This window comes from Episyrphus balteatus, chromosome 3, assembly GCF_945859705.1.
Source record: "Episyrphus balteatus chromosome 3, idEpiBalt1.1, whole genome shotgun sequence".
In the NCBI taxonomy this organism is placed as follows: domain Eukaryota; kingdom Metazoa; phylum Arthropoda; class Insecta; order Diptera; family Syrphidae; genus Episyrphus; species Episyrphus balteatus.
This window is the reverse complement of record NC_079136.1, coordinates 5,274,997-5,288,538: the sequence shown is the minus strand read 5'-3', so window position 1 is coordinate 5,288,538 and position 13,542 is coordinate 5,274,997. Positions and strand designations below refer to the sequence as shown.

Here is a 13,542-nt window from a genome sequence, read left to right as displayed (position 1 = left end):
TGTTGGAATAGTTCTTGAATACGTATAGGTAAATATTTAATTTTGATGTTATTATGTTTTAGGTCTTCGGTCAAGAGTTATTTAAATTGTTGGTGATAACGCCAAAACCACTGCCATTATAATATATTATTATGTATTCTCAAGCAACGTTTTTATATTTAACCATTTAAAGTACAGACTGCTGTTTAGATACAAATTTGTAAACAATTGAATTTTTGAAAACTACAAGGTACAGAGGACCGAAACATACAAGCTTTGCAATTTTTCAACTGGGTTCGTCATTCTATTTTAAGTAACTTCTTAATTTTATGAATTCTGGCAACACGCAACTTAATCGAATTTACGACTTCAATGGGTATCGGGGGTAGTTTAGAAGTACTGTACCGAAAATAGTAAAAACCATTATAATTTTGAAAACGACCTACAGATCAATAATGATTTTGATAGTCCCAACAAAAAGTTTTTTTTAGCTCGCTTTTCGGAGGAGGGATATTCCAGACAATTTCATTGCTATACTGCCCATAATCTCGTAAAGGCCCTAACTACACTTTTCTTAGTTCTGAGTTATAGAGGGAAATAGTAAATGTAATATCGCAAATTTCATATAAAAATGAAAAAAATCAAAAGTTCATTTTCAATTTTCTGACGTATTTGAAGACCTAGGCTAAAAAAATAAATGAGGATAAATCAGAGACAATGCCCTAACTCCAAATATGCAAAAAAATCAAAATCGAAAATTTTTTAGATAGGGCCTTTACGAAATTATGGGCAGTATAATAAAAGCAACATTATGATTTAATTTTAAGGGTCACTCAAAGGTCAATAATTATTCAGTTACACACATATTTTTTGTATGGCTTGTAATAGAAAATATTTATTAATAAATTGTTTTCAGTAGAAAAAAGTTACGCATACGCCACAGTGACCAACAACTCTTTTTTAATTTTCTCGATGGTAAAAATTATAAGGTATTTACGTAAGACCTTTTAAATTATAAAAATTTATCACTTTTGGAATATAAAAAAAATGCTAGGTAAAATAGGGATGAAAGCTAATACGGTTGCGAGAATGCAACTTTTCGGACTGAGTGTTTTTTGAAACTTAAATCATAAGCAGAGTTGTAAAAAATCATTTTCTTTTTAGCGCATTTATTAAAAATAAAAAAAAAAAAACTGCATTAAAAAAAAGCATTTATTGCAACTGAAAAATATTTGCATTGAAATAAAAAAAATATTTATTGCAAGTAAAAAAATTACAAAAATGATATTGCAAGTGAAAAAAATTGCATTGAAAATAAAATTTTTATTGCATATAAAAAATATTTTACAATAGAAGACAAGACGGCCCACTTAGTGTTTGACTGTCTTAAAAACCAATAAAAAAACATCTTTTAAATATAATAAAGTTTTTATTCATTAAATTTAATGTTTTTTGCAGAAACTTTCGTTATTATAAAAAAAAAAAATAAAAAAAATACTGAACAAAAGAAAATACGTTTTGAAAAAAACTTCTAACAAAAAACCGTCTTGCTCCCACATGGGGGTAAGACCGCCCTATCAAATTTTGTTGGTAGAAAGACCGTTTCTTCTTCTTCTTCTTCCTTTTTCTCGGCGCTGTTATGATCTCGATGTCGAGGGGATCATAACCTTCCCACGTTACTGCTTCATACTAGTGATCCGCCTGTGGGGTTCGCCGAAAGACCGTTTCTATTAATTTAAATGCAGCGTATTTGTAATAATAACACAATTATGCTATATTTTAATTAGTTCTCACTCCAGCACAAGCTTTTTGGTACATACCATTTGGTACACATTTTGCACTTAATCCAACAATACTTTGGATTGGATCAAGAAAACAGTTGCAGATAGAAGGTACAAATACAATCTGCAAAGTCCTCTTCATCAGAATCATCAATTACAGTATTGTTTGGCGCCTGTTGCTTAGCTTTTTGGAAGATTTAACGGTGAACTTCTTTTTTCAATTTGTTTAAGCTACCAGAGCTACCAATTTCGCCTATAGGCGGTCTTGCCCCAGTCATATCATATTTGATGTTCTGTATTATTTTTTTTTTTTTTTTATTTATCTTTATGACTCCTTCTTTCGCATAAATTTTTTTTAAATATTCACTTTCTATTATAAAAAAGGGAAAGTTAAAAATTGTAATTATTTCAGTGTCAAAAATACAACTGACTTTTCACATGAACGATAACAATTTGATGAAAAATCACAAAATTTACCGTAACTCTTCGGGGTCTTAACCGAAATTGCTAAAACTTAAAGACGTGATCGATCGTACCAAAGGGCACCTATTTTATATTGCAAGTGTTGCCAATTTTACTTTTTTTCATACAACATAGTACGAAAACCGTCTTGCCCCCATAGGCGGTCTTGCCCCCACTTCCCCTTTTAGGTATTTGCGATAAATTTTTTTGCAAAATATTTTAACTTGGAATAAATATTTCGTTTTAGGGCCAATTTTTCAATAGTCAGTTAAATAGTCAGTTAGTACTTATTCCTAAGGATAGAGAAAAAATCAATTTTCCAGCAGGCAGATATAGCTTATTCCTATGAATAAAACTATCTGCTTCTTTCAGAGACGAATAAAAATTATTGTAAGGTATAATCTCAATAAAAATATTATGTCAGTTGTCAAAGCTGTTTTGAAAGAATTTTGAAAAAAATGCAGTGGAACACAAGAAAACAAAAACAATCATGAATAAAAATGACGTTTAATTTTAAATATTTTTGAATTTGACAAATTTTTTTTGTTATTCTGTAGAATAAATTATTCTTGATTGAAAAATTCAATGTTTTTATCTGATTGTTTATGAGCCTAATAACTTTATTCGTCGAACAGTTAACTGACTGTTTATGAGAAGATTGAAAAATTGGCTCTTAATGAAAAATATTATTCAGCTGCAATAAATATTTTTTTTTAATCCATTCTTTTTGATTTGCAATAAATATTTTTTTTTTTAAATTTGAAATATGCATTTTTTTTACTTGATGTTTTTATAACCCTTTCTTATAAGATAGATTTTGACCATTCATCAATAAAATAAAATAGTTTTAAACATCTAGGGAATATTGTTTCTACCGAAGAAGGCGGAACACAACAAAACATCTGAGTAAATAAAATGGACTTACTAAACAGTACCTTTATTTAATACCTACGTATATGTCCTCAAACATAAGTTTTCTAAGGTAACACGGGGAAAAACACGGACTAATGTGAAAGATGACTTTTCTCCTACTTGAATATACAAAAGCCGTTAAAACTGATTAAAATACAAGGAACAACTCATCAGAAATTATAGTTTTTACACCACTCAATACTGTATAACGTAGATTAAGCTACATATTAGGTTAATTAAAACTTAAACTTAAAACAAAAAATATATATATATGCTTTTTCTCACTCTTCATGTACATTACTAAATATAATATGTTTTATATTCCTTAAACCATTTCAATTTTTAATTCTAACAAAAATTATCTTTTTTCTAAAACCTTAAAGAAGTTCTTACTCATCTAACCATAAAAATTCTTATCAAACATGCTTACTCAAAAATCTGGAATTTGATTTCAAAATGAAAATCATTTGGAAAGTTTTTTTTTTTTTTTTTTGTATAATACCTTCTTATAGCCACTCTCTCTTTCTCTCTTCTTTTTTTTTTTAAGTCCAAATATATCTTGTGACTTGTGATATAAAATTTGTGCATTAATTTCTTGTAGTATTTTTTTTTTTTTAAACAAATTAAATTTAATAGCTATGCTATACGTAGTATGCATTGTATGGATTCCTTTTTTGAATACACGGCAAAACACATTCCAATGTATTGCGAAAAGCCTCTCTAAAGTCTCGATTGAAGTAGGCATAAATGAGGGGATTTAGGGTTGAGTTGAAATAACCAATCCAAAATAAGACCGCAACAACGATATCAGGACAAGGGCACGCTTGTCCACACAGTGAGGTAATAACGTACCTGAAAGAGATTATAAATAGGAGTGTTCAATATAGAGGACACTTGAGAAACACACAAAATAAAGGGCTGATATAATACTTACCATAGGAAAAATGGAAGCCAACATAAGAGGAATACACCCATTATGATTCCAAGAGTTCTAGCAGCTTTGTGTTCTGCTCTCCAGCCTTTTCCTGGTCGAACAGAACCACCTGAAATACATATAACATAATAAAATAATTTGTGCAGAAAAATGATTTAATTTTATGTGATTTTTGGTGAGTAGGAAAAAATAAGCGTTTAAGCTCACACAATATTAAACTGCGATAAGATTAAGTTGTTTTTTTGTTTTTAAGTTCAGAAATGCATGTTTTTTAAAAAAAATACTTTTTATTTATAATTTTATAATATAAAATATAATTTTATCGTCTAACATCATGCTGCAAAACTTCTATGTGATACAGTTTAACAATTTTAATTTGTAAATATTTTATTTGCTAATATGGTTAGAACTGATGCACGTGCAACCTGAAACTACAAAAGAATTGAACATTTTCTAAATTGGGATTTTACTTCATTAAAAGTTCAGTTGAATGCATGTTTTATTGAAAAAATGCTTTCAAAATACTCATAAGTAATTCGCCACTTAAAAAAAGGAAGTATGATCTGCCTGCTGCGCGATTACACTGAAAGAAAAATCCCATCAAAAATTACGATGTGAACATTGTAATCGAGAACTCAACTCAGTGCTTAAATTACAATGTTTAATGGTGGGTATACTAAAATTTAGAGTTAATTTTTAAGTTTTTGCTGTAATTTATTTTTTCAGTCCATTTATTTGCTTTAGTGTGCTTTTTCAAGTTTGTAAATGTCAGGTTCCAGGCTCCTCAAACCAAGGACAAGTGACGACAATAAACGCTTCCGACAGCGTTTCTTTATGAACAAAAATCTACACCTGAATATCGACACGTTCCGGTTTGGATTTTTTTTTTCATACAAAAACATTGTAGGCTAATTTTTTTGTCATCGGTCGTCGTTAGTTTGGATGATTATTATTTTTAGTTTTTAATTCTTTTATTGACATTTTTTATTTTTGTTTATTGCTATCACACAAAAACCAAAAACGCTTATTGCACCGTTCTATTTTCATTTATAATCCATTGCAATACGGACTTTCGATAGTGGAGAATTTTTTGAGAAAATTGTACACTAGGGTGTGTCAAAATGCAAAAGTATGGAATTTTCAAAGTTGCATTGCTTATCAAAATTAAATCCTGCGTTTACAATTTTTATTTTAATTAATATCTTTGGCTCGCTCAAAATATAGGAAGAAATCGAAGAAATTTGGATTTTTAGAGGTTTTTGAAACATATGTTTTGTTTTAAATTGCGCCGTTTGGATACAAAATAAATTGCACGACTGGGGTCGCACGTACTTGCTCTTATGCTTAAAGTAACTATAATGTTAAAGCTTTTTATTCAAGAAATTTAAAATTCGATATTTTGAAGAAATTTCATAAGTAGTATAAAAAAATTAAATCTGTTTTTATAATTAATAAAACTCCGTTTTAAAATATCTTAAAAAAAAAAAACAAATATGCCATTCTCGTATAAAAAGGTATTTTTAGAAAAAAAAAATTTGAAAATTGTAGGAGCCGTTTTTTAAAAAAATAATTTTTTATATATAAAATTTTTTTAACATTTTTCAAAAAAAAAGTTGGTATGCCATTTTGAAGAAATAATTAATTTACACATAAAAACTAAATTTCAAAATTTTTCATTGATCCGTTTTCAAAAAATTGATTTTTCAAAAAAAAATTTTGAAATATTTAAAAAAAAAACCAAAAATGCGTTTTTTGAAAATTTTCTAAAATTTTAATATTATCTTTACTTACACACTTTTGTATAAAAATTTTCATTTAAATCGGGTTAATTTTGTACGAGATATTCAGAAACGAAAAAAACCGTTCTATGACAGGTACCGTTAATAACGGTACAAAAAATATTTTTTTTATTTAAAAAGTTGGCCCTTATGTGTAGTATTACACACAAAAATTTTAATCAAAATCGTTAGAGCCGTTTTTGAAAAAAATTAACTTTTCTATTTCCGTTATATGGCAGGTACCGTTAGTTTTGGTCATAAAAAAAAAAATTTTCAATTTCCCCTCTAGGGAATCACCAAAAACTGCTAACTACCAAGTTTGAAGAAAATCACTTCACTCGTTTAGGCTGCAGCTCCAGATAGAGACAGACGGACAGACAGACAGACAGACAGACAGACAGACAGACAGACAGAATTGCCGGACCCACTTTTTTGGCATTCTCCATCATCGTAATGTCATGTAAAATTGTTATCTCGAGTTCGATTTTTTTTACGAATCCTAAACTTGCCCTATAGTACCTATATCGCAAGTAAAAAGTTGTATGGCAAAGTTGTAGGCAAAAAAAAGCTTGAATTCGAAAAATTATTTTTATCATTGTTTACAATTTTGGCCTATTTATTCAAATTTACACTTTAATTACTCAAAAAACGTAAGATTTCATGTAACATTGATAAATCTTACGTTTTTTGAGTAATTAATGTGTAAATTTGAATAAATAGGCCAAAATTGTAAACAATGATAAAAACATTTTTTCGAATTCAAGCTTTTTTCATTTTTTGAATTTTACGAGAACATGTTCTATAGTATACTGATGTAAATTTTTTTTTACACCATCAGAAAATAGACATTTTAACGAACGAAATGCCCACCGACTTTTTGAAAAAAGCTGATATTTTGACACGTGAATTTTCGATTGAAAATTAGGGTGTTTTTTTGGTATTAAGTCAAAATAAGGTAAAAAAATTAATATTTTAAATCAAATAAATTACAGTGTAGGTATTTGGGACATAATAAGGTAAGTTTTCACCAAATTTCGTAGAAAATTTTTTGTTTTTGAAAAAGATAAAAATAAAAAACCAAAAACTCGGTTTTTTGAATTTTTCACATAAATTTTGAGGTTATGTGAAAAAATTGTTGATACAAAAGTTGTAGATCTTTTTATTGCCTACAACTTTGCCATACAACTTTTTTCTATAGGATTTGTAGTTTTGCCGGAAATCGAGATATACCATTTTTTACCATTAAAAACTCAACCCACCCACTTCCCGAACTCGGCTCACCCGTAATTTATTTTTCCTTTAATTTTCATCATATTCACCTCCTTTTCTAATGGGTTTCATTCTACTATGATTTTTTTTGGTTTCAAAAATTATCGACCCTGGTGTATAATAAGAAAAAGCTTTTAAGCTTATATTTATTGGAATTGAACACTTAGTAAAGAAGCTGCGAAATAATAAGTGAAGGAAAAAAAAATCATTTTTTCATATAAAATCGTTTTTTTTTAACAACTTCAACCTATATGAGCGAGCCAAAGACGAACGATATTAGCTGTGTTTTATTTTTCTCGTGATCCAGATAAGATCATTGATTTATTTGCGAAACAATAACAAAACAAAATCCTGCAATGATTTGATCCGGATCACGAGGAAAATAAAACACAGCTATTATAATTTTTTTTTTACATATTACTAGCTGACCCGACGGACTTCGTTACGCCTCTTCTGCTATTTACTTCCAATTTTGGAGTGTGTCAATCTTTTCAAAAAAAAAAAAAAATCGGGTCACAACATCAAAATACAGGTCTTAATAAATAAAAGAATGTGTTTTTTGAGTGCTATTGATCGCATTATCAAGATTGATGTTTGTAGGCTTAAAGTTTCTATATTTAGAATATGAAATATTACGAATTTAGGCTATTCATATGAGTTGGAAAACTGACTTTTTTGAACCCCTTGAAAACAATATAAAGCCAGGACTTGAAAAAATCGTAAAAAAAAAATTTGTAGTGACCACTCTAACCATTTATGGTATGAAAATTGTTGTTGGCCGATTCTTAGACCTACCCGATATACCCACAAAATTTCATAAAAATCGTTCGAAAAATATATAATTTTTTTTTTTGGTTGGACCACCCTAACCATTTTATCATATGAAAATTCATGTTGGTCGAATGGCCGATTCTCAGACTTTTGAAAAGATCGTTCCAAGAAGATATAAAAAATTTGGCTGGACCACCCTAACAATTTAGAGGAAAAAAAGATGTTGGCCTACCCGATATGTGTACAAAATTTCATAAAAATCAGTCCAGCCGTTTCGGAGGAGTTTGGTAACAAACACTGCGACATGAGATTTTTATATATTAGAATTAAATCTCAGACCCTAATACAACTTTTGATCACTATTACATTTGAAAATTAGAGTACTTTTTTTTTCCATACAAAAGTGACACACCCTATTGTACACATATTATATTGATATTACTTACTATTATAAAAAAAAGGACCAGAAAACTATACACAAGTTTAATTTGACGTTTTTAAGCTATAATGGTTTGTATGGGAATATCGACTGCTATCGTCAAATTGTTAAACAAATAGTAGTTTAAAAATAACTTCTTTCATGCTTTTTCACAGTTTTCAATATAGAAATACAGAGGTTATTCATGAAACGTTGTAAACTCTGGGTTAACCTGGTAAATGTGGTAAAAGGGTAATGTGTAAACATTTTTAAAGGTTAGTCAGTTCTTTTACCATATATATGCCTATTTACTAGGCTTATCCAGAGTTTGATGATTTAGTCGAACCTTCAACGACAATTTCGACAAAGTTTTAAACTGATTATGCCAAAGTATGGTTTTCATATTTTAAAGATGAGCCCATCATGCAGTAGGTTTTTTCTACAAATAAATATGAGGGATAAAATGGAGAACCCTTTAAAAGAGTAACAGCCAATAACCTTAAATTTTTTTAAAATAAATAATGGGTAGTCAAAATTTCTTTGATATGAGCTTGAGCATAGTCACTAGTGTGAATGTAGCATTATACAAATTGACTTAGTTGTCTAAGTTATGTTTTGTATTCGAAGACCTTTGTTTGCTGTAGTCCTCGGAATTCGATTATCTAGAAAGCCTTTAAGAAAAATCTTCATTGAAAAAGTCGTCGAATGTAAACCGTTACAAACAACGTTATTCTTTCAATAGTCATAACTTTTTAAGAGTCACAAAAATTCTCGGAGTTGTGATGTCCTAAAGAACCAAGGGCCTGTTTACAGCTTAACTACATCAGTTACATCAGCTAACATTTGTTGATGCGACCAATTGAACTTCACGAAGACCTTTTTTAACATTTGCATTATATAGACGGACTCAACTATTGATTCTTTAAGTCGCTGATGAATTTGATGTAGTAAGCCTTGAAACAGGCCTCAGGTCCCTCAGGGCATTGTTCCCATGAAAACATTTCGAAAAATCTGCAAAAACGACGAAAATTTGCGAGACTCGATTTGAAAAAATTTGCGAACTGATTTCAAATAAAAAATTAATTTCGAAAGTGATTTTCCGCGCTGAAATTGTTATATTTGTATCAATACTTTTTCTCCTGGAAGTGTTGCTTTACTGTATTCTTGGACTTTTTCCAATATAAAAGCAAAAATGCTCTGAGCTTTCTTATAATTTGCATTTAAGAAAATAAAATCAAGAATTCAAGAAAGAAAAAAAATAGACCGTTATGAAAAAACTCCACCTGATTTGAAAACTTAACTTAAATAATAGGCGAAATTGTTGTTTTTGGCAAAATAAATGATGTTTAAGTTCGTTCTTGGCCTTAATTTAATTGACATTTTACTGTAGCTTTTGGAATTTAATCCTTTTGCGTCTTTAAAACGTTAAGTTTCAGCTGCAGATTAAATCTGCATTGCAGATTTATGGTTCTCAAAAGTCTGGGAATGGGTTAAGAATCTGCAAAATTCAGATAAATCTGCACTATTGGCAACACTGCCTCAGGGGGACTGAACCCGATAGGGATTTAAGGTCGAAGATTTTCCAGTGATTATTTTGGTGTGATCAGGTGATGGGATTTCATTTAACTATACAATTCTGCTCCTCATTTCGGATTGTCGTCTAATGTAAATCCGAATTAAGTCATATTTTTTCATTCGAAGGCTTTTCCGATGATGATGATAGAAAACGCATTATCTTTGGTCCCCAATTGACATTGGCAACTCATAAGTTGATTTAATATCAAGACTGTCATTGTTATGAACCGATTCTTTTGGGTGAAATAAGTTATTATAATGAACTTTAAATTGCTTTAGTATTTATTTAACGAATTTTATTTTCTATTGAAAAGAAGGCGTTTAATGAAAAATTAAGTACTTATGGGTCAAAATCATGGAGGTGGGAAATTTTGATGACCGAATTCTTAAAAAATCAACTTTGTTTTATGATAAAAATTTCATACTCAAATGTTCGCTTTAGCCATAATTTGTCGGCTCATAAACGGGCAGAGCACAAAATGGTGGTGATCTCTTCAAAACGATATATAAGTGTGAATGATATTTTATTATATTAAGAAAGTGGGTCTTAAATAAATCAAATATAACTTTATTTCTTGGGGCAGCGACCGATTTCTACAAAAAATTGCTTTTATGCATGTCCGAAACACTTAGGCCATAAGTAATTTTTTCTTTTATTTTTTGTAACTTTTTTGATAAAAGTGTATATTACAGCCATACTCAGAAAGGATACTGAGTAAAAAAACCTAAAAAATGCAAAATTATGAGTGTAAAACTACATTATTTATTCAGATTCTAAAAGCGTTCCCGGAAATGACGTTTTGACCTTAATTTATTTTTATTTTTTATGTCACAAAGTAAAACGAAATATTTTTGAGATTATGTTGTAGTGGCCTCAATATTTGATCATAATATAACAAAAAAATTAAGATTTCAATCTAACTATACGTCAAAACAAGCGTTCCCGGAATGACGGTTAATTGATGTACGCTACTTAAAAATGAAACTAAAACTAGCTTCTTACATACATTTTATATATTTATCCATAAAAATAGGTGTTGAATGATAAATCATATAAAATCAACTTTAAAAACTGCTTGCAGCACCATTTGTACGTTAGATGATTAAAATATTGATACTTTAAGAAACAACAAAACTTAATTTTTTTGTAAGAGATGTACCAATTTATAAAAAGTATTGTGTATTATGTAGTATTTAGAAAAGAAATACTTAAAAATAAATGACTTTAATGTGTTTTTAAGTCATTTGAATATCAGTTTTTGAGTTATGGACATGTCCGGGAACGCTGTTTTTGGGTATATTAGATGCAATTAAAAAGAAATATAAACTTTTCTAACCGAAACAAATATATTCGTAGATGCGTGCCTACTATTTTAATTGGTAAATGAGAAAAAAAAACTTTAAATAAATGTTAATTTTGATTTAAAAATACGCCTGGACATCAAATTTTCCGCCTTCATGATTTTGACCCTTATATAGATTTAAGATATTCTAAAATTAACACCCTAAAGATTTTCAACACGTATTTTACAAGTCATTATGAAGAAAAGGTTATGATAGTGATTTGACGTGTGTTCAAATAAAATTTATTGCATTTCTGATAGCTTGATTATTTTTATCTATATTCCTATATCCTAAGTCTTTGCATTCAATACAAATAACCTGAAGTAAAGTTCAGGATTCTTAAAACTCTGATCTATTGTCTGCTATCATAAAATAAGGGGGTGAGGTTACATAAATTCCCAACAAGCTGAAAATAGGTAGGATTGTTGGAAACACCATCATAAATTAAATCTAAAAAGTCCTCATCGATCCGAGACCTGTAAAAAAATTTACTTGGGGTCAAAGGTCACAAAAACTGGTTTTTCACGATTTTCAGCAAAACGGTAAGTCTTATCAAAAAATTTTCAATGCAAGAACTGTAGAAAAGATAAAAAAAATGGAAATTTTCACCATTTTTCTAATTGGGGCCTTTCTACCGAAACCACTTCCCTGGTAATTTTTGTTTAGAATAGGTCCGAATATAAAACAGGGTGTCCAATAGAGAATGGACAACCCTAAAACGGCTGATAGCTACACTTATGACTGTTCTAAAAACAAATAGAAAAAAGATTGTGTTTCCAACAATCCTATTGATTTTCAGCTTGCTGGGAATTAATGTAACCTCGGATGTCTAAATTGACTTGAGACTTGATCAATCAGAGGTTTAAAAATATTTTGATACTTTTAACTGAATACTAGGAATATCTAAACAATGCCAGGTCTTCAAATCAAAGGCTGAAATACTAAAAAGTGATTACCCGGGTAAATGCGGGAGAACCTTATTGCACCAATACCTAATTTTCACTATATTCATTTTGGTGCAACAAGGTTTTTTCAATATTTTTGATATCTTTTTAGGTTTTAAAGTGATGCAGTAGGGCGTAGGTTATACATATTGGGAACGAGAGGAGAATATTGAAAATTTTAAATTGTAAGGGAGTAAGAAAAAAGTCGATGAAGACGTTCCACAGTAAACTTCAAATCGGGATCGAACTGTTTTTATATTTTATTAATAACCGGAAACATGACGACTTACCAGGCGTCTAAATAAGGCATATATCACCATTTCTTCATTTACAAGTTTTTGCCATTTTTATAATTATTTTAAAGGTTGATAAGAAGTTATACATTTCAAACAATTTTTTTTTTACTATCATATCATAATATTTTAGTTTCATTATAATTGTATGGCATAGTTTAACGAAAGCGAACAAACTTTTAAGAACATGTTTTTGCTAAGAAACTTTCAAACTTGCTATAACATTTAGGGAACAATTTAAAACTAGAACCTTTTTTAGCAAATCAGAGAGCAAACAATACAAAAAATTATACAAATTAACCAAGCTCTAAGTTTAACATGCTTCAACGAAGTGTATTATAAAATTTTTAGTATTTAGACTAAATGAAGTGCGAAGTAAAAAGACTTTTTGAAAAAATCGCCAATATTCTAAAAAAAAAATGATTAAAGAAATATTTTTAATGCATATATGAATGTTTCGAGTGTCTTTTTTTTTTTTTTTTGTATAGTCCATGGTAAGTTTTATTTAATTATATTAAAATAACAGCAGACATTAGAAGAAGCATAGGTTTTTTTTTTAAGTTTTTACAAAAAAAAACTAAATTAAAATCAAATTTCTATTTAAAAAAAAGCCAGCGAATGGGTAAAATTATTTTATTTTTGAAATTTTGTTCGTGTTTGTTTTTTTTTTTTTTTTTGTTTGCGTGCTATAAAAGTGTTCCCACTCACCACTAGCATCACATTGACATCCGGCGCTGTGAGCCTCCCGACGCCTGTGTTGCCAACGGTTCTTATGCCAAAACATTTTCCGTTTTTTCGACTGCTCATTGCCTTGAACCTCATCAGAAGAGGTTCGAGAAGAGCATGTGCATTTCGCTTTGAAATGTTTTGCTTTAGTCTTCTTTTTGTGCTTTTTTGTACTACCAGTGACAAAACGTTGAAGTCTATTTTTGGCAGGAGCATTTTGATTTAAACTATCTATGGCCGTGTCAGTGGACTCGTCTACATCATCAAGTTCATCTCCATCTACAACAATGCATATGCCACCGCGTCTTTTCAAAGACGACTTTGATTGATAGTTTGGAGCTATATAGTGTTTGATT

General features: G+C 29.4%; 1 protein-coding gene across 1 annotated transcript in view; it reads right to left on the bottom strand.

Moving 5' to 3' along the window:
- Nucleotides 1-3,383: 3,383 nt before the first annotated feature.
- Nucleotides 3,384-13,542, bottom strand: part of LOC129916581 (octopamine receptor beta-3R-like) — a 246,081-nt gene continuing 235,922 nt past the window's right edge. Inside the window, exons 9-11 of the mRNA XM_055996602.1 lie at nt 13,169-13,525; nt 4,069-4,177; nt 3,384-3,986 (exon numbers count right to left, since the gene is read on the bottom strand). Coding sequence (XP_055852577.1) covers nt 3,776-3,986; nt 4,069-4,177; nt 13,169-13,525 — 677 coding nt within the window. The 3' untranslated portion in view covers nt 3,384-3,775. The remainder of the gene's footprint in view (nt 3,987-4,068; nt 4,178-13,168; nt 13,526-13,542) is intronic.